Source organism: Rhopilema esculentum, chromosome 10, assembly GCF_057945365.1.
Source record: "Rhopilema esculentum isolate cy_ngs chromosome 10, ASM5794536v1, whole genome shotgun sequence".
Classification (NCBI taxonomy): domain Eukaryota; kingdom Metazoa; phylum Cnidaria; class Scyphozoa; order Rhizostomeae; family Rhizostomatidae; genus Rhopilema; species Rhopilema esculentum.
Window position 1 is genome coordinate 1,915,548 of NC_142824.1, and position 21,475 is coordinate 1,937,022.

Consider the following 21,475-nt stretch of genomic DNA (forward strand, 5'->3'; position numbering starts at 1 on the left):
AATGGGGTTGCAGGGACCGTCCTTCTCTTGCTCCTTTAGAAAAGCAAGATCTTGTTAGTTTTTATGCAAATTCACATTTAAATAAATGCATCGTCATTATGCGACGGCAAGAGCTTGCTTTGTTCGTCTTTCGAAATTTGTCTCAGGTTTCAACAAAGATACTAGCTTGCTACATGAACGGCCTCTTATACCCTGCAGCAGATGGCGTGTTTCAAAGGTATGGCGAGCTTTGCGTTTCAGAAATTGGCATTAGTTTTGCTCTTTTTATCGTGCGTTGCAGCAAATTTGAAGGATGAGTACGATCATGCAGCTTTCTTGGACCCAAAGGAAAGCTACAAACTTTACTGGAGTGTAAAAGATGCAGATAAATCGATTCATTTTGCTGCCGAAGTGAAAACGACTGGCTGGGTCGCTTTTGGGATATCTGCTGGACTCTCAGGGAGTATGAAAGGCGCTGACATTGTTGTTGGTTTGGTTGATTCCAAAGGAAAAGGCCACTTGAAGGTAACAATTTATCGATAAATTAAAATTGAACAGTAGACGGATATCTAGAGGCCCGCTTTTTTGCGAATCTTCAAACAATGATCGCAAAAAAAACGTAGTCAGACTTCAGCAAACAGCCTTTAAACATGGATTAACTTTTTTTTGCCAAGTAGAAAAATTTGAAAATATGCTGCACTCTTTAGTTCTGCCAGGCAAAGATGTGAACAACCATTTCTGAAAGATGATTTCTACAAGCACTTGTAATGTAATGTGTTATAGATTTGTTGCGATGTACGTCGTTCAATATATGGTTTAAAAAACATAGAAATGAACCAACGAAATGAGTGTGGCAACATAAAAGAGTGTCCGCTATTGTTACAATTTATCTTTGGCAATCGCCATTGGACTGCCTGCGTGTGCGGGAGTGCGGAAGACAAACAGCGGCGGTCTACCTCGAAATTTTCATAGGCATTCGGCAATATTGGTGGTATTAATTCTTCAAAGTCAGATGTAGAAGTCAGATTACTCATTTTCCTATGGGGGGAGGGGGGTAGGGGTCGCTACACCAACTTGGAAAATATATTGCTTATTAACTGACCACTTCCCTTAAACTATAATAATGGTAGAAGAAGTGTGTGTGCAGGGCTTAACGCTTCGATGCCATGCATTTTTCCCCTGTAAAGAGTAAATATTGCAGCCCCTACATTCAGTACACACGAGGGTACAGTTGCATACCTAGGATATGGATGCTGAAAAGAGAAAGCGTAAAACAGGAAATTGTAATGTAGGAGTTGTAAAGAAGGTGCGGCTGCCAGTTTGTTTGGTTTAGAGGAGCACTGCTTCTAAACGCACGCGTTCTGGTAATAATAACAATAATAACAATAACAATGCACTTATAGAGCGCTAAAATCTATATACATATATTCTAAAGCGCTGAACAGTGTTAAAAAACCTTAATTTACAGAAAGTAAAGTTAGAAATGTCATTCACATGTTAAATTGATTATGAAATAAATACGTTTTTAATCCTGTTTTGAAAGTTTGGACGCTCTGAGATCTTCTAATTTCAACGGGCAGTTTGTTCCAGAGCCTAGGGGCTGCAGTACAAAATGCTCTGTCCCCACGAGATGCAAATTTTGTCTTTGGAACTAGCAATGCCATAGATTTGTCTGACCTCAGTCTGTATCTATCACTGGTTTGTAGCCTCAACATATCTTTCAGGTAGGCTGGAGCCATGTTGTTAAGTGCCTTGAATGTTAATAACAAAATCTTGAAGTCAATCCTTTCTTTTACCGGCAGCCAATGCAGTTCTTTTAGTACTGGAGTGATATGTTCGTACTTGCGAGTCCCAGTAATTATCCTTGCGGCAGCATTTTGAACACGTTGCAACTTTTGCAACTGATAATTCGGCAGACCAAATAGAAGACTGTTACAGTAGTCAAGTTTACTTGTGATAATAGCATGCACGATCTTTTCAGTTTAGAGGCTCATACAGTAGACAAGGACCGCATATGATGTTGAAAATCGAGGTGGCTCAAATGTCTCTTTTGGAGTGGGGTTACTGGTATTGTCCCTGACAAAACATTGTTTATGTCATCAATTTCAAAGCTACACTCTTTTTTTAAAAAGGGCCAGAAACTTGAATTTGTGGCTGTTTGTTATTAATTTTCCAAACTTTGAGGCCGGGGAGTTCTTAATTTATTCTTTTAAATTATTAGTGCTTCTGTGCAATTGCTAGCTATTGTGCTGAAGGTGAGTGTTTCGGCAACTTTTGAGACTCATCCTTTACACGTATTTGTTTATAAGAAACCAAGGTCCGGTGCTGGTAGGCAGTTTCTTAAATTTTCGGGCCATTTTGCTATTAATGTTTTATACATGCTTCTTAAATTTCTTAGGTAATGAAATTTTTAAACGTTTTTCCAATGTAAAGAAAATAGTTAACTCACATTCAGAGATCAACTAACATAGTGATCAAGGAATTTTGTGTTCCTAGAATGACTAACTCTGTTGAGATCTGTAAACAGTTAAGCTCATAGAACTTGAGCAATGTCAAGTTGAAGACAAAGCAAATTTTTAAGTCGAATTTTTTTGAGTGTGCAAATTACTGAGAATAAATGCAAGTGTACTGTTGGAAAATACAGAGATGTTTAATGCCAAGACTGTTTCGAGTGTCAACTCGGAAAATTAAAACTGCTAATTATTAAAGTTTCTCAGCTTTTTTCAATTTGAATATGGCTGTTTTTAACTTTCAAAAAATCAAGCCTACCGTTTCTTATAACCTGTTTCCTATAAAAAAAATGAGTGTTTTCGACCTAAAGTGTGAAACTGTTCACAAAACTGTTCAAAATTACATTATACGGTAGCTGAGCTTATTCTCAGCTTAGTCTTAATTTGTTCTTAACTTTTGTCCAATTTTTATTCTCGTGTCCTTATCAAATTATTCTTACCAAAAAGGCTGTAACTTGAAAGCTTTACAAATCCCAATATACGGATAGATAATCGTCAAAAACATTAGTGGGATTTACTAGATTTCAATTTCTCACTTTCTATTCTAACAATCCTTTTCAAGTGACTCGGGGAAGCGGAACGATCTCCTATCGTTTTTTGTCACGCAACGCAGTTAAGTCTCACAATCGCGGCCGCCAGTTTTAACGTTGGGATTTTCCATCTAGTTGAATTTGTAAGTGTTTGACCTAGCTGAAGTAATCGACACACTAAATTTGTCGGAAGTTTACTTTGATGAACAAATCCCACATATGCGGAGGCTTAAATCCAGGGGCGTCGCAACCGGGGCATAGAATAGGAATTAGGCAGAAGTGGAACTCTTCTGAACTTGCGCATGCGTTAACTTATACGAGGCTGAGCATGCTGTTGGGGAAATTTTCAAAAAAGAATGAAAGTAGACAACTTTATTTGAGACGAAATGCCCAACGATTGTGAACAATGTCAATTATGTATCATAATTCGTTAATATCTGATTAATGAATAATAATTTGTCATGGCTAAATTCGTCTGATGAAATCGAGGTTAGCGGGGAATTTTAAAATTCTATTGTTGACTCAGGCTTCAAAAACAACAAAGGAACCGACGAGAGTTACCCTTCTGCCTATATCCTATTCTGTGACCGGGGGTGCGGCCACACCCCGCTCAGTGAAAGAAACACTTTAGGTACTTCAGAGACCTTCATGCCATAAAATCAATAAAGGAACAAGCTGTAAAATGTTGCTTAAATCGATTGATTCTCAGGACCTTTAAAAAGCAGAGGATGGCCAATAAATGATGCGACGTAAATCGGTTAAATCTTTCCTTTTTTTCTTTCGATAAAATCGTCCCGGCAGCTACATAACTTGCATGCTAACAACGGCATAATGATTAACGCGCGACGTGGGCATATTCTTTCTCAAGAACTATCCCAGAGGTCTTCCAAAACTGATATATCTCCTATAAATATTTCCAAACGACGAAGGCGACAAGATCTTTCACAAGCATCTTGCCCCTAAAATGGTGCATGCCTAAACTGCTTTCTCTTGCTGCTACTTTTCCATAATTCTCAGTGGCGAAGCTAGCGGTCATGCTGGTCATGCTGAGCATGACTAAAAATTTTCAGAGCTAAAGACATTTATTATAATGATTAAAACTTTTCTTTATTGAAAAAGTACCCTCAAAACTCCATTCGTCCAGTTGATTCTTATTATTTCACTGCCCTTCCCTACCTTGGTCCCTTGTGGTTAGTCATGCTCATTCTGGAGAGCATGACCTGCCATAGGGTTTCTTTCCTCAGAGAGCCCAACCGCTCCTGTGAGTCGGCTGAGTTTCAATGACTTTTCAGTTGGTATCCCTGCGGTAAGTCATGCTCATTTGGAATAGCATGACCTCGTCATAAACCTAGCACTGATTTGATTGGCTGAATTCTATCTTGCGCATGCTATCTTGGCCCGTTTTGGACCCCAAGTCATGCTCATTTTTTTCAGCATGACCGACCTAAATCTCCCATACATGAAGTATCTAAGGTCTACTTGTGAGCTGAGAAACATTGCTGCAAGGGAGTGGGGAAATTCAATCGAAGCTATTTCCGAGAGATATATTGTTTATTAACTGCTACAGGGATCACTTGCGTGTGGCTGAGCAAGGTAATTGTAAACCAAAATTGTAATTGAAAACCAAAGGCCGACCCTTATCGATGAAGAATCCTACCACTACGTTGCTGATCATACCATAACTTGTTGCTGATGGACGAACTTGTACCCTGAAACTTGCCTGTGTATTCAGTATTTCACCAAAACCTCTTGCTCATGGCTGCCTGTGTACTCTTGAAAATTTCCTGTTTTGTCAAAATCACACAATAACCTGTTGCTGATGGATGGAATTTTACATGATGGATGGAAATTGCCTGTCCATTCTATCTGGTTTATTCAATATTACAACCTTACTTGTTGCTGAGAGGGACGAACTTGTACTTTGAAAACTTGCCTGTTTATTCAATATTTCACCAAGACCTGTTGTTGATAGAAAGAATTGTGCTCTTAAAAATTTCCTGTTTAGTCAATATTACAACATAACTTGTTGTGTATAAAATAAAATTCAAATTGCATCTTGCAATTTGCCTGTTATTTAATATTACACCATAACTTGTTGCTGATAAATTAAATGGTACCCTGAAATTTGCCTGCATTCAATATTACACCAACTCTTTTTTTGATAAATGAAATTGTGCTCTTATATTTCCTTGTTTATTCAATATTACACCATAACTTTTGTTGATAAATGAAATTGTACCCTTAAATTTGCTTGTTTATTCAATATTACTCTATAACTTTTGTTAATACATGTATGTAATTTGCATTGTACCCTATGCAATGCAAATGTATTGTATCCCTGTAATTTGCCTGTTATTCAATATTACACCATGACTTGATGATGATAATGAAATTGCACTCTGGAACTTGCCTGTTATTGGATATTTGACTATAATTTGCTGATGGATAGAATTTAGAAATGATTTTTAATCACACTATATATGTAGCTTCCACACAGCCAACCTTCTCAGTGCAGTTTGATTTCCCCAGGGCTTTCGGTTGCCAGGAAAACTATGGGGTTTCTTAAAACATGGAAGACCAAAGTTATAGGAAAGCCCTTGATGTTGGGCTTGGACTTAACTTGTTGATGTTTATGGCATGTTACACCTTAAATACAGGGGTCAAAACTTTTTGTATATGCTAAACAGTACTATCCTTGATACATTTGTTTTAGATATGTAAAAATTAAGCTTATAAAATTGAAGCTAAGTATAAAATTCTGAACCAAGAAACAAGCATCCCACAATTCCCTGTATCATAAACAAGGGAGGGCCTACCTATCACTGAGGGCTTATCTTGCCTAATTCATCTTAATTCAGAAACATCATCAAAAGTGTCAATAATCAATGGTAAGAGAATGGATATTTCTTAGCCCTTGCTGATTTAAATAAGCTGATTTATCAAAAGTTTAGATTTTGAAAAATATTTGTAGATATAATATTCTCTCATCTGCAATGTGTTTCCAGTATGATCAGTAGTGTTTGTTGGGGGTTTTCAAATGCACAATTTTTCAAAAACATTGTCCCAAAGATATTTCCAAAACACAACATTGGAGAATGGGGTGGAAAAAACATTTAGATGTTGAAGTCCTTGACATCATTGATTGCGATCTAAAGAGCTATTTGATTCAATACACTAAAAAGGGCGTTACCCCCCTTTTCCGAGCATCTATAGGGTGTGGTTGTGTGTAATTTTCCTGGGGGCTATGCCCCCAGACCCCCATCCCCTTTCTCTCCCATACAAAGCATGACCATTGACTTAAGGCCAGCTTCGCCACTGATAATTCTTACTGTCTAAGATAAGGTACGGGTCTCCTATAAATACTGAACTAAAAACAATATACATACGTAAATGAAACGGTGAAAGGAAGTAATTTACTTAGTAACGAGCGGGGTGGGGTAGCGCGATATCCTTAAATACTGGGTTGCTATGGCGATCTACTTAACATGCTGATAATTGACGTAGGTATGAAGTTACTCATAATAATACAAAGATTATCCTAATACACGTGATAGAAAAATGCGGAACGAGCAAGGAAAGTTACAGATAAACAAGAGTGATTAGGTAAGGAAAATCAAACGAATGGACTAGAGAGAAAGGCCTAAAATTAGCAGTATTACATACCTCCTTATCGAGAAAATAGAAACGTCCTCGTTTCTGCGTGCTAAACAAATTATGACTAACTGAAGTCTGAAAAATGCCTAAAGTCTGTGAATAAAAGTCGACAAGTCCGGTGGATGGATTAAAAAAAAGATTGGCGTTTTCTCCGAATGCATCTCGGGATGGTATGCAGGGTGTTCGAACTGTCGTCTCGTGAACAGTTGTTCGTCGCCTTCCATCTTGAGGTACATGTTCTGAACTGATTCGTGAATCTGGGTTCGGGTCTGTTTCCAGCACCATATAATCCCACTCCTGTCACCAATGTAAAATGTTGCTTAAATCGATTGATTCTCAGGACCTTTAAAAAGCAGAGGATGGCCAATAAATGATGCGACGTAAATCGGTTAAATCTTTCCTTTTTTTCTTTCGATAAAATCGTCCCGGCAGCTACATAACTTGCATGCTAACAACGGCATAATGATTAACGCGCGACGTGGGCATATTCTTTCTCAAGAACTATCCCAGAGGTCTTCCAAAACTGATATATCTCCTATAAATATTTCCAAACGACGAAGGCGACAAGATCTTTCACAGGCATCTTGCCCCTAAAATGGTGCATGCCTAAACTGCTTTCTCTTGCTGCTACTTTTCCATAATTCTTCCTTCCTAAGATAAGGTACGGGTCTCCTATAAATACTGAACTAAAAACAATATACATACGTAAATGAAACGGTGAAAGGAAGTAATTTACTTAGTAACGAGCGGGGTGGGGTAGCGCGATATCCTAAAACACTGGGTTGCTATGGCGATCTACTTAACATGCTGATAATTGACGTAGGTATGAAGTTACTCATAATAATACAAAGATTATCCTAATACACGTGATAGAAAAATGCGGAACGAGCAAGGAAAGTTACAGATAAACAAGAGTGATTAGGTAAGGAAAATCAAACGAATGGACTAGAGAGAAAGGCCTAAAATTAGCAGTATTACAAAGCAAAGGTAGTTCCTCCGTTGGTTAAATATGATATTCCTTGATATAAATAAAGGTAAACAAACTAATGATTTGAAGATTTCTTGTTGACACTGAATCTAAAAATCCAGGCCCTCTTTAAGTAAAATTGTGTCTTGCAGGCGCTCATCCAGCCAAAATTTTGACCGGTTTCGGGGTGTTTTTCCCGGTTATGGCTCTGTGTTGTTGGTCCATAAATATTGCCAAAAGTTGCTATTAAGGTTAGTAAAATGTGATTAATTTGCTCACACTTGATCTAAATTGCCGCAATTTACTCGGTCCATTTGATCCTCTTCTCAGAGATGGGGGGGGGAGCTGAAAATGAACCGGGGAGGGGAGCTGAGAATCAAGTTTAGTGATGTAGGAGGAGCCACAGGTTGGGTCCGACGCGAAAGAAAATTTTTGAAATTCAGCCTTCTAGAATGGCTAAAGATTCATCTCCCAGACTAAAATTTACACATTGCTATAACTCTCAGAACAGAGAATTCGATGATCTTAAAAAAACTGCTTCTTGATTTTTAGTACAAAATTTGGAGGGGCGGAGTCATGCTAAAACGTTAGTGACAGACGTTGAGGTAAGAAAGGAAGGGTGACCTTTGGTTCAAAGTGCACATCGATGTGAATAACAAGAAGCTGTTGTTTTGATTGAGAAAATTTTAATTCCTGAACAGAAATGTGCATCTACTTTGTCTCGATTATTTTCAGTAGGCCATGTTAACACAACTACAATGCAGACATTGCAATGATGCAAAAGTTATCTACTGAAATGGTGCAAATAATAGACAATTAGATAAATTATACCCCAATTAGTTAGTAAATAGATCAAATAAAATCAAGCAGTATATAAACAGTTTGTTCTCCTTTTATTTCATATCTCGTTTTCAAAAATGATATAGAAAAGACATTCAAAAAAATTTTATCTCTGAAAAAGTGAGCCACACAGCCCCCCCTCCAGGCCCCTTTCTAGCAATTTCGATTCTAATTTTCATGAATGTTTTCTGAGAGCGAAAGTCTAGCTCCACAATGCAAGATGTCAGATTCTAATTTGCATCTGTATTCCATTTTTTATCATTTTGTATCAAAACGGTATCGAATATGCTTTTTAGTCACCGGTTTTTTCGCATATGGGAAACATATGGGCACCGTTTTTCACAGGTTTTCAGAAAACAATAACCACCGGTTTTAATATTGGCGCATAGATAGCATACTCTAAATTGTCACTGTGAGGGGTGACTGATTTCTCCGATTTTGAATTCCTTGGATACTTTTGGATAGAAGATGAAATAGGAAGCTGGGAACTCTGTCGTAATCTTTCCAGCAAGGGAGTGCTGTTGTGTTGGGGTTCAATTTGGTAGGTAAAAAACTGTAGCCAGAGGGGTCACTGACCCGGGGGCCCTTGGTTTAAGGAACCCATAAATGATACCTCAGTAAAAAATTACAAATAATAATCCTGCCATTATAATAAACTGTCAGTAATAAAAACAATCATGACAAAAGTCTATGAATGAAGTAAGGTAGAAACAGTTTGAGTCTTTGACTGCTTGAGAGTTAAAGATATTTGTGATGAGAATTTCTCATCTTTGTGGGCTTGGGCTAAATAAGTTGAAAAGCTTCTTAATGCATACCAAATAATGTGATTACAACAGGGGAACATACAGCAATATGTACAATCATTGCCAAAAGTACTTTGAACACTCAGCAGTTTGCATTGTTTTTCTATATTTTTAAATTCGTCCTGAATACCCCTATTTCCGCACCCCCTTTCCTCTAAACAATATTTATAACTTAGAAAGTCTGAAATTACCTGAAATTATGAGGAATGGCTGAAATTACCCTTGAAAACTGACGTTAATGTACCAAAACCTTTTGTTGGCAGTGTACGTCATACAGATTTATACCACAGCACGCGCACCTATTGACAAGATTGTGTTGAGTTTTGTCAATGAATTAAACATTTTCCATTTTCTAAGACTTTTAGAATTTCTAAGAAATTTTCCTTTTTATGTATTTTGGTGTTAAGATATCAGTTATGTTCAAATTATATAAAATAGCTACCAGAAGTAAAAGCCACCAAAACAGTTTAGCCACAGTCCTTTTCAAAAATTCCAGAGGAAGCATTCCCCGTACCCCAGGAACTGCCTTGGAAGTGCTTTACTATTTATGTTTCGACCCAACCCGGGGCCCATAAATCCTCTCCGCGGCGCTGATTACATCTGTTGTTTAATATCATAGTTCCGTCAGTTGCTTCAATGTGGAATTGTCGAATTCATCCAAGAACAACGATATTTTTGTACATTTTAGAAGGGCTATCTTGAGTTAAGAAATGGAAGACCAAGGAGAGTAGTATGTTGGAGAGGGAGATTTTTTATAGAATTTAGGCCCATTTCAATCTATTATTGATACAATTAGCGAACTGCTTCTATTTCATGCTAGTAGAAGATGTTAAGGCATGATAGGCAAGGACAATCAGGGTAAAGCGAATAGATTGCATTATCTACATAAAATGGGAAAACTTTCCAGGCAGTCAATTATTAAAAAAAGAAATGACAAGGACTGATAATTCCATGACAGTTGAGTTAAACAGGCTAGTAGTTGTTAGTTTATCAAACATTATTTGAGTTTTTATCGAACATCATTAATCGTTATCGTTGCAAATATATTTTTAACTAATTTTCTGAGAGCTAACAAAATACTTTTATGAGTTAAACTTTTGAAAGAAGGCTGCATTTTTGCAACCAATTTGTCAACCTAAAAGCTACAGATAACCAAATTCATGTGTTCAATGAATTTCATGTTTGGCTTTTACAAGGTCATAGGGAAGTTTATAAAGAATAGTAATAGAAAGTTCCAATTACTGTTGCTCTTGCGGAACGTAAACAGGGGAGTGGTGCGAAGAAATTCAAAATGGGGAGAAAAGGTTTGATTCGACAGCATTCTTTGACTAAAAAATCAACTTTTGAAAAACGCATTGAGCGACGTATCGTGATATGTTATTCCTGTGATTTGTTGGTCACTCATAACTGGCAGAGACACATTGGCAGGGCTACCTAGAGGTTTCAGAGACCTGCAAGCAAAGGCCTGCAAGCAAACGTAAAATCTTTTGCGACAACATCCTTTAGATTAGCTTAAAGTAAATTTCAGAAGATTTCTTGCAGTCTTTTTCTTATAATCTTGTCACCGCCGTACTGCTTAGGATACCAAACTAATTCCCCTTAGCAACAAACCTTTATCATTTATCGGCTAACAAATTGTAATAGTTTAATAAGCTTGCAAACCCACACACTAAATAAACATGTGTAACAATCAGGGGCGGATTCAGGGTGTCGCACAGGTCGCACGGAAGACCGTCAGATTTTTAGAATTTAGTTTTAGTTTTCAGCCATTGAAATAAGGCAATCATGCTTACCGTAATCTTTTATTTCCCTCCTTACAGATAATACATTAAACTCTCTTTACACAATGAACACAGGACCGAACTTGGTCGATCTCACACACAATGCTACGATTCATTTCAATATAGAAGAAACTCAAAGACCATCCTAGACCGTAAACAGTATGATTTTTAGGCATGTCGCCCGTGCCGCACAAATATGCAGGGCTTTTTGTTATGCAAATATTTTAACAAATCTCACCAATCAAAATTCAAGTTTTCACATATTTGTGCGGCACGAAAAGTCTGTAAACACTATGTTAGATTACTGTGCCGCACAACTGCTGGCAAGGGAAAAAGTGGATGAAAGTTGTGAAGGAGAAGAATCCCAAATTTTTTATGCATACGGAAGAGGTGCACAGGAAGTGTACCCTTCTGAATCTCAAGATATTTTGTCTCAACTGGGTGTTTGGATTTGCTGGAAAATTTGGAAAACCTTGTAAAAAGGAAAAATGTTTGACTACACAATTTGAACATTTCAGGGCCCCAGTCCCGTCGCCACCCTCAAAACTACTACAAAGCCTGCAAACCTCGTTGCTGACGCAACTTCCACTCCTAAAGATAAGGGCGTTTCATCAATCAAAGTGTATCAGTCTTGCTTAGCGGGACTAATCACAGTTGGAAAGTTAACGCTTACAAGACATGAAAATAGTATTCTAGACAAAAAATCAAGATGACTTTCTTGAAAAAAGGCGAATTTATTCGAATTTATTTATTGTGGTTGCAATAACTGACATTGTGAGCTTTAGGGTTTTTACCTTTGAAATTAAACCTAGTTGCTCTGGTCCCGGGGGGAGGGCTGGGTCCCTATCATGGCCCTACCCTTGACCACGATGGAGGCCCCCTAGACCGCCTGCTGGATAGGGTTTATGTGCGACCGTCAACTTTTATTCTGTATCCGCCCCTGGTAACAATACTTTATGTATTTTACAGGACTATCATGGACCAAGTTATGGAAATGGCTGGCCTATCGAAGACAAGAAGCAAAATTATGATTATGTTGGTTCATCTGAAACCAATGGTGTCACTGTCTTGAAATTCAAACGCAAGTTAGTTACCTGTGACAAAGAGGACAGAGATATTCCTGTAAGTTCTGATGTCATCAAAATCCATGCTCTTTCCTTAATCATACCTGCCTATATAATGCTTTATTGTGGAGGAATCCCTTTGACAATAGGACAAAGAAAAAACATTTTAATAGTAAACTTTGCAGCCTGTACATAAATTTGTTAATGTTTTACCGAACATCGTTTCTTCGTGAGTTTTGTAACACAAAAACCTGATTTTATCTAACTTACCACCCCGACCGCGCCCACCGCTATATAAACCCTGAAATAGCAATTTTGGGTAAACAGGGAGAACAGCCTGCAAAGATCGTTTAAGAAAACAAAGCTGAACTTTAAAAATAATTTCGTTGGATGTGCAACAATTTTACAATTTACAATCCCTCACAATAACCTATGCTGTTTTAGCTTGGAACATCCAAGGTGATCTATGCACATGGGCCTACCGATACTTTCAGCAAACATCGAACGAGCGACAGGGGAGCAAGAAGTATAAATTTGTTGAATTATGTCAAGAACGTACCACCACCCAAAACAGCGAAATACTTTGATGTTGTCAGCGCAAACGTGAGTTGACAGAAATTTTCGTTTTTTTCTAATTTTGAGTTGGTTTTCAAATTTTCTCAACTTTTCTCTTCTCTTTAAAAATTTTTTTTTAATTAACTTGCATGACTTTTCGTTGCTCCATTATTTTTCGCATTGATTTCTTGGTCTTGCTTATTTGTGACAACTGCATTCTGAATAATTCTAGGTCTCTTTGCCAACTGCTGAGACAACCTACTGGTGTTCAGCTTATAAAATGGCGAATCTGGTTCATCTAACAGAGAAAAAACACATCATCGAGGTAAAATGTGGAATGAGTTATAAAGATATAAAAGAATACATTTAATGATCTCCAGAACGTTCGTGGAAGAAAAGATGATTAACCTGAACTGAATAACCTTGAATTGTGATTGAAGTGCTGCATCCTTGGAACAACTACTTTTTCAGCAGTAAATTTTGATCTTTAATCGCAAAAAACGAAAGAACATTGTGACAATGCAAAATAAGATATTTCAGCTCTATTCGTCGATTAATGTTTTCAGCAGGACACCCTTTGCACTAATTTAGTGCCTAAAGAATTTCGTGAAAATAGAGTGATTCTTTCAATGCAAACTGAATGATTCTTTCATCAGATTGTGATGCATGTAATAGGTATCTACTGTAATGAATAATATGATGCGATCCTAAGTGACTCTGTTGCAGATCGAACCGATTATTGCATTGAAGGATCGTGGTGTGGTGCATCATATGGTGCTGTACATTTGCAAGAACACCTTCAACGACTCCCATTTGAATGTTACAGGATCCTGTCGCGATAATCATAATATGCCACCCTCGATAAAGGAGTGTGTTGGTGTCAGTCCAATGTATGCATGGGCGGTTGGTGGAGTGGTGAGTTGTTACCTAAATTTGCATCAAATTAGAAATCAAAATCCTGATGAGCCATGCTTTCGAAGAATCCAAATTTTAAGATTAAAATATCATAAACCATAGCGAATGGTTGATATTGATGATTAGATTTGTTTGAAATTAATATCTAGCGAACTTTCCTCTATATTTATACTTCATTATTTTCCCTAACTTATGTTAAGTTTTACGCCTCGTTCATTGAATTCATCCTTACAGCACATGATATCTACAAAATCGTACATTGCAACTAAATGTTGAGCTTTACTTTAAGTGTCATAAACACAGCAGATAAATTATCTGATGATAATTGAGAAATTGTCCACAGTTACAATATTGTAACCAAATATCTCATGGTTGATCTGTATGTTGTATGTTCTAGTCTGTTTCGAATCTTGCTCAATAAATTATCAACCGAAATAAATGTTTTACACCGTTTCGTGTTGTTGTTAGAACGACGAAGCCTTTTCTAACCGACATGCTAATTTAACTGTGTTCCTTTTCATACTTTATCATTCTGTTGGCATTGTAAAAATGATTTATCAATCGTTAAAAATCATTTCTACATCTTATAAAAGACTTTTGTGACTGGATTATTGATAATGATAACGACATCGAAAATTCACGTGGCATATTCTACAATAATTCATAATATGGAGGAGGATAATGACATCGACAATTTCACATGACATAGTCTATAATAATTTATAGTGCGCAATGTTACTCTTATGCTATTTCTGATTAGTCATATCCTTTTGCTGTTTGTTATACCAGCTGCAGATTGAATAAATTTCAGGATTCCTTGTTATGGACTTTGCTTGCTTCTATTACCATCTTTTATACAGTTCATTGCAACCACATTTCTCATGATTGTTGTGTCTTTGCTACCCTGGAGTCGCAAAAGTAAGGGCAGCAAAAACTTGATCTCAGGGTATATCTTTGCAAGAACTGAAATATTTCTCTGCTCCATTTTCCAAGAATTTCAAGTTTCCCGATCATGTTGGATGGTCAGTAGGGGCAACAGACAGTATGAGGTACTTTGTGTTGGAGACGCATTTTGACAACCCACACAACAAAGGTCAGTTGCTATCATCTTATGCTACGGCTGGTAATCTATCATGTTTCATATATTTAAACAAAATTTTCAACTTATGTTTATTTTCAATTATCAGAAAACTATCCTGATAACCCCACACCTAAAATTATGAATAGCGTGCGCTTATTCTAAAATGGTTAAAAACAAAGCACTTTTATTGTATGATATTTTTTCCTATTATATTTTTGGCAACAAATTTGGCTATTTACATTGCCCCAATGGGCGGCTGGTCTTCCGCGCATCATTTCGGTATTTTCGAGACACATTCTTTCAAATGACGAAATTAAATATAAAATTGAAGCACAAGAATAGAATAACTGCAAGGATTTTTCATGCTTGGGAGGACCCGTAGGGAAATTCTCTTTAGCTTTTCCGCAAAAAAACTACGTTTTACAGTAAACGTTAATCAATTTACGACTTCACGACGTGTAACGACCTAGCATAAGTAGTCCCCAAGTTAAATGTAAGTATAAGATAAGATCAGTGTCAAAAAGCGGCATATTTTCTTTTCAATTAAGATGTTCATGCCTTCTTTCTAAGGCCACCTCATCACCAATGGACTTCGCTTATATTATGACAAACCTCGCAAATACGATGCTGCAACCCTTACGGTGGGCGTAGCTACTGGTAGGAACTTTATTATACCACCTAACCTTGAAGAGTGGACGACGACTGGAAGCTGCTCAAAAGCCTGTACTTCAGTGAGTTGAATTTCTTCTCTGTAACTTTTGCTTTTGTCAAAATAATTGAAGACCAGAGAGACTGTCCAGCTCCCAGCCAGATCCCTTTCGCTAGTTTAAAATTAAAATCCGGCTTCAAGGGACTTGCATTTTAACACTCTACTTTCAGCCGTTTGACTTTTCCTTTGAAATCTTGGTGTAGTTGTAGGTAGTGATTTTCATTCACTCATTCACTCATTCATTCATTCATTTGCTTGGAGGAAAATATCTTTTTCTTTTTACATTTTAGTACCTAAAGAATCCCAAGGCTTTGAAAGGCAACGAAGTAAATTTTTTTGCCTCGTTTCCGCACGCCCACGTTCTTGGTAGAGCCATCTGGACTAAGATTATTCGAAACGGAAAGGAGGTCGTTGAAGTCCTTAGAGATAACAATTACGATTTTGATTATCAGGTTTGTTTAGTACTATTTTAAGTCTACAATGCCTGCCAAAATTACTTGCAACACCCAGCAATTTACGCTACATTTGATATCTTTCATTCCTTTCATGAAAAAAATTACTACTTCTGCCCTCTTCCCCCTAAAACAATGTTGATGATTTAGAGAAATATCTATTTTAGGAAGCAAAGGAAAGTGCTTCCTAAAATCCTAACCCGTTTGATAGTAAACCAACATTGTTCTGTAGGAGAGAGGGGGATGATTGATTTTGAACTTTAAAATTGACGTCAGTGTTCCAAGACTTTTGGCAGGCATTGTACGCATCGTTGTATTGTGCTCTCATTTAGAAAGTGTACAGGTGAGAGTCATCGACAGGTGGGAGTCATCGGGGTTTAAAGAGCAATGAAATTTTATGAAAATGTGTTGCTGATTACAGAAATCTGGCGGATTACAGAAATGACTGAATTTGCCATACTTGCCGGACGCGGATTTTCTCGAAAATGATTCATGAAATACGGAAGTTTTATAAAGCTTTACGTATTTGAAGAGTTTTTCCCTTTTTGTGGAAAGTGACCTGGTCATATCTTGGTTTTCCTGTCTGCAGAATCTATCAATAATTTTGGGACGCAGAATTTTGCCGAAATGACCAAAGCGGTTAATTTCAGCTAAAAATTTCGTGAAAAGACGGCTTCTACCCCCTTTGATGACCCCCACGTACCATTTTAGAAAAATTCTCAACAAACGGTATAGTTAGCTGTAATATATAGCTCTCTTCAGTTGATTTCAAAGATCTCAACTAAAGAAGGCAAAAATCGTTTTCACCCGCCTTAATAACAGCTCAAGTTGCGGGAGAGAAAATTTTAAACAATCGATGACAACTTTATAATTCGATAATTAAACTTGAAAACTTTTTTCAGCAAACTCATCTTCTACGCAAAGAAATCACATTCCAAGCGGTAATAATTTTTATTTTAATTAATCGACTTTCTAGTTCCTCGCTTCATGAATAATACAATTTGCTATCATAACTATTTGTCCCGTGACGTAACATTAGAGGCGGCATGGTTCTGAAACGGATAATGAATTGCACTGATAAAGTACATCAAAATAAGAGGGAAAATAACAAAAAGGTGTAGGTTATGATCTTGCTTTTTACAAGCAAAGAAGTCTAAAATTGTGAAAGCGTATTAAAAATTGTTTCAAATTAATGAAGTTTAGTGTTAACGTCTTTTTTGGAACGGATTGATTTTTGGAAATACGAGATTCGAACGAGACCGTCCTAGATGTTTTTTACAGCCCCCCTTTCCCAAACAAATTTATCTAGCTATATTTTGAAGCATTTAGATTTAGCGCTTGATCAGCAAAACGTTTTGAATGGTAAGCAACTAAAGCAGGAAAATCATTTCAAAGCTGAGAGAATCCTTTTGTCTGCATTTCCTTCTTGATTTTATCTTCATGATTTAACCATTCTTGCTTTGCATCACATCAACGTTACCTTTCTACATTTTACGTATAAGAATTTAAAGAATACATAATGCGATATGTACGATGCTCAAAACATAAGCAAAGCAATGTCTCTGCCAGAGCTTATTCTAAGCTGGACTTGGGCTGGAATGGATATGAAATTGGAGCTGGAATTCGAAATGTGGAACTGGATATAAAATTCTGTGGAGCTGGGAAATTCAAACAAAACAACAAAGACATTTCTTGTTTTCTAATTGTTATTCCTATCATATTTCGTTCGAACGAAACAGTTCGACCGTACCAGCTGAGTCAGCTTTTTTATAGGATATGATAAGACTAATTACCTGAGTTCGGTTTGCGAATGTGGAGCAAAGGCAATACATTTAGGACACGGCATGTAACTATAGAAATTTAAATATCAACCAGAGCCGCCGAGAGAGGGAGGGGGAAATGGCCCAGGACCTCGAGGTTTAGAGGGGTCCATAAGATAGTGAACTTCATTTTAAGAATGCAATTATTCAAATGTAACAAAATTATGCCAATAAATAGTCCGACTGATTAGACGAAAATGGCTGCAACAAATACAACAAATAAGCTCTGGTCTCTGTTTGTCTTTACAAAATCAGCTGCTGACAAAATTTTTATTAATGTAGGGAGATGAAGTTATCAACTACTGCAGGTATAATAGCATTGGCAGGCAGAACGCTACCTTTGTAAGTTTCTTTTTTATAGTCATTCTGATAATCTTTTTTGCAGAAATACTTGTTGTTTTTTGTATTTTAACTTTTTAACATTCTAACTCAGTGACCCTCTCATGAATTTCGATGTAAATCTATCGCGATTGAGGTGAAAGCTAGAAATGAGCAGCTTAAAGTTAATTTTTTTAGAATAAAACTAATATGAGCTTCTCTTGATTAAATCCTGAGCTTTCATACAATGACATACCTCTGAATGAAGTCTTTTTCCAATACAAACTAGCGAGTATATCTATTTTTTAAGGCTTTTTCCGTCTTTTTCAAAGGGAGGGGAATCAACGAAGGAAGAGATGTGTTTTAATTTTATAATGTACTACCCAAACGTTAATCTTGGGAGCTGCACTTCGTCAGCCGTTAGTGGAATGGACAGCTTCAAACAGAAGTATGGAAAAGCAGAAAAAAGAGGAAAGTATGTGGGTTTATCTTTTCGCTTAACAAAAAACTTGCTAGGTTGATAAATAAGATCATTGCACACTTTCTCGACGCAGGCACAACACACACCAAACAGTACATCTTTCTGCTTATAAGAAGCAAATCTTCACGTTAAGCAGAATAGTTTCTTAATGCTTTGAGAAATTTCAATTCTCGGTGTTTCTTAGGAATTTCTTAACTAATTTTATCACTAATTTTATCATTTGGGGTCTTATATTTAATTTGTCATGCTGGGCAATTTTCAAATATAAACTTGTTGGGGAGGGTTTTTTGCAGCTCCAAACAGTGAGATTCGTCTATGTTTCTATTGATTTCAAATGCTGGTCACATTTATGTCGAGAGGTTCGTTCTAATGCTGTACCTAGATTGGAAAATTTAACTTTCTGTGTCAAAATTTTTATGCCAACCAGTCAACCAGGTTGATGGATTTTTGCATAATTTCTGTGTCATCGTCTTTTTCAAAATTTAATTGGTTCTTAGTTTTTGCCGCGAGTACTGAAATTTCTTAATTTTTCTCTGATTGCCCAGTGCTCATATTCTTTTACCGAGTTGCTTAAAAATGAGAGTTTGCCATATATTTATCATTTATATGCCCTGATTATTTGTTGATTACTCTCTTTCTAAACAATTCTTTGAGTCCAGTTTCATATCAATAGCAGCTGTGGCAATTTTGAAGTAGAAATTGTCTATTCAGTTCAGTTCAGTTCAGTTCAGTATTATTTTAAATTCCACTGGATACATACACTTGTTACAAATTAGAAATATTCCAAGCTTAAAAGTATAAACAATGTAAAAGGAAGTTAAATAATATAAACGTAACATAACAAATACAGAGTATTGGAGAAACAAGCTAGTACTGTAAACAGGGAATTATTTAAAGCCCTATTGTCTATTGTCTGCCCACAGTGTCACTTACTACAGCTTAGATGGTGTGAGATGGAGTAAGTCAATGACAGATGAGCTCAAGAGCATTTACGACAGAACACAAAAGAGCATCAGAGCACGCTGTACTGGGACAAATGGAGAAATAAAGGTATGCCAGTCATTTACCTGCAATCTCATGATATGACACTGAAAGTCAAACGATTGTAGAGCTAAGGGGGAATTTGATGTAACAATTTTAAGTCCGACATTATTGGGCTTTGAAAAAGCTATGAAACGTTTTCACCTACCCCTTGAATATGATATTGCAAAACTCGGGTTGCTGCTTGCCTATTCCCGATGAACGATACGCCTCAGATATTTCATTAGATATCGCTTTGAAAGCTATTCGCGTAAATATAGAGAATGCCAAAATGTATGGGTAGCACTAACAATATCTCATGCAGTAGCGATCTTAGAAGTTATCTAACACTTCATCAAACAATGATCTATTAGCTTAAAAAATATACTGATTTAACATCTATATGCAAAATCTTGTATGTTAAATATTTAGACATAAACTGTATATCTAACATTAGAAAGATAATTAAAGATTATTTTTTTATTTCAGAAAGTTGTTGCGGTAGATCGTCCAGTCATCACTCAGGCCTTGCCCCCTCCTAAAGATGTTTGTACGGATTCAGTTGGAGGGGCAGTGTCCTTCCAATCGACTGGGGTTTTCGTTCTTTTGATAAGTTGCATCATCGCATCGATGCTGTTAGTTTCCATCGGGCAGTGACCTCAGTGACCTGTTGCTTAGTTCTTTTAATCGATCCATTTTGCTTTGACTCCTGCTATTGTTGATTAGTTCAGATGCTTTTATGATATATACATATTTCGAGTTATTCAAAGGCGTCTACTTTGTTTTTCTTTCATTATTTTAATTTACATTTTCTAACTTTGTTGAATATTTTCGTAACATAGTTATTCTTTCCCAGTTATGTAGAAAAGATTTGAGTAGTCGAAATTTTATTCAGATGTATAGACTAACTGTGCAAGCCGTGACTTTTTTCTCTCTTTCAAATTTAACCTGGCTCAGTCTTCAAGCCTTGAAACTTGCATGCACCCTAGCCTTCAAGCCTTAAACTCGGAGACTACAATGAAATAACAGATGCAAACTCAGCTCAGAAAGGCATAAACTTTACTGGGAATGAGACTCTAATTGTATTGAAATGTCCAATCAAGTTTAATTTGACAACTGTATTGCCTGGACGGAGGGACGTAGACAGAACATATTTAATGGAGGGGCACCATTGTCTGAGATGAATAGAAAGAAAAGGGAATATTCATCAGATACACATGACTCCTATCATTTTTAGTGGGATGTGAGCCCTCAAAGGTAATGTGTCTAGCTAAAGCAAGCAGCTCTGCGACGGTTTTCAAAAACATGTGATTATTCATATCATCGGCCCAGCCATTACAGTCGTTCTGTTTATTTACCCTGCTGCGAAGTTAGCTTTTCATGTGAGCAGTTTTGCTTCGCAAGAATACTGACCAATCGCAAGCCGTTATTTCGATAGATGGCTTGACAAGTTGGGTATACGCCGTCCTTTTATATGGACACATTACCTTTAAGATCAATAGTTGTTACCAGGGGTGTAGCGGGCGGGGGTGTGGGGAATGTGGTAAAATATGGTTTTGCATCTCTTACAACCTCCCCCTCCCCCGAGAATGGTCACGCGACGCCACTTGTTGTTACGGCCCTTCCTGAATCTGTCGTGCAAGCTTGGTAACTATTATTCGACGTTCCTGTCCCCTTGAAGTTTCACAAATATCACTTAAAAGTTTGTGTTGACATTCAATGCACTTTCTTGCGTTATGTTTCAAGGCCATTGCCAAATATAGAAGTGGCTTAAGCCATCTCTCAATTAAAGTAGCCAATAAATGAGCTTGCAAGTAGAAATACACTCACTGATTGGTTCATTTTTGATTGACAGATAGTTGAAGCCCTTTAGTATCTGTCGATTGCATTTAAGCTTCTCACGTTACCTTATGCTTTTTGTTACAATGCACTTTTGATATCTAACATCATTGCAGATAAAGCAATGCCAAACGATGAGTTTCTAAAGCATTCACAA

The 21,475-nt window shown here is 37.0% G+C and overlaps 1 protein-coding gene across 1 annotated transcript; it reads left to right on the forward strand.

Moving 5' to 3' along the window:
* The first annotated feature begins 95 nt into the window (after window positions 1-95).
* Window positions 96-20,395, forward strand: LOC135686720 (DBH-like monooxygenase protein 1). The gene is made up of 13 exons (XM_065203022.2): window positions 96-504; window positions 12,034-12,186; window positions 12,573-12,731; window positions 12,916-13,008; window positions 13,410-13,598; window positions 14,592-14,691; window positions 15,250-15,410; window positions 15,679-15,840; window positions 16,743-16,781; window positions 17,943-18,002; window positions 18,311-18,453; window positions 19,383-19,509; window positions 19,969-20,395. The coding sequence occupies exons 1-13, from the start codon at window positions 202-204 to the stop codon at window positions 20,134-20,136; spliced, it is 1,857 nt and encodes a 618-aa protein (XP_065059094.2). The 5' UTR covers window positions 96-201; the 3' UTR covers window positions 20,137-20,395.
* The last annotated feature ends 1,080 nt before the right edge of the window (window positions 20,396-21,475 follow it).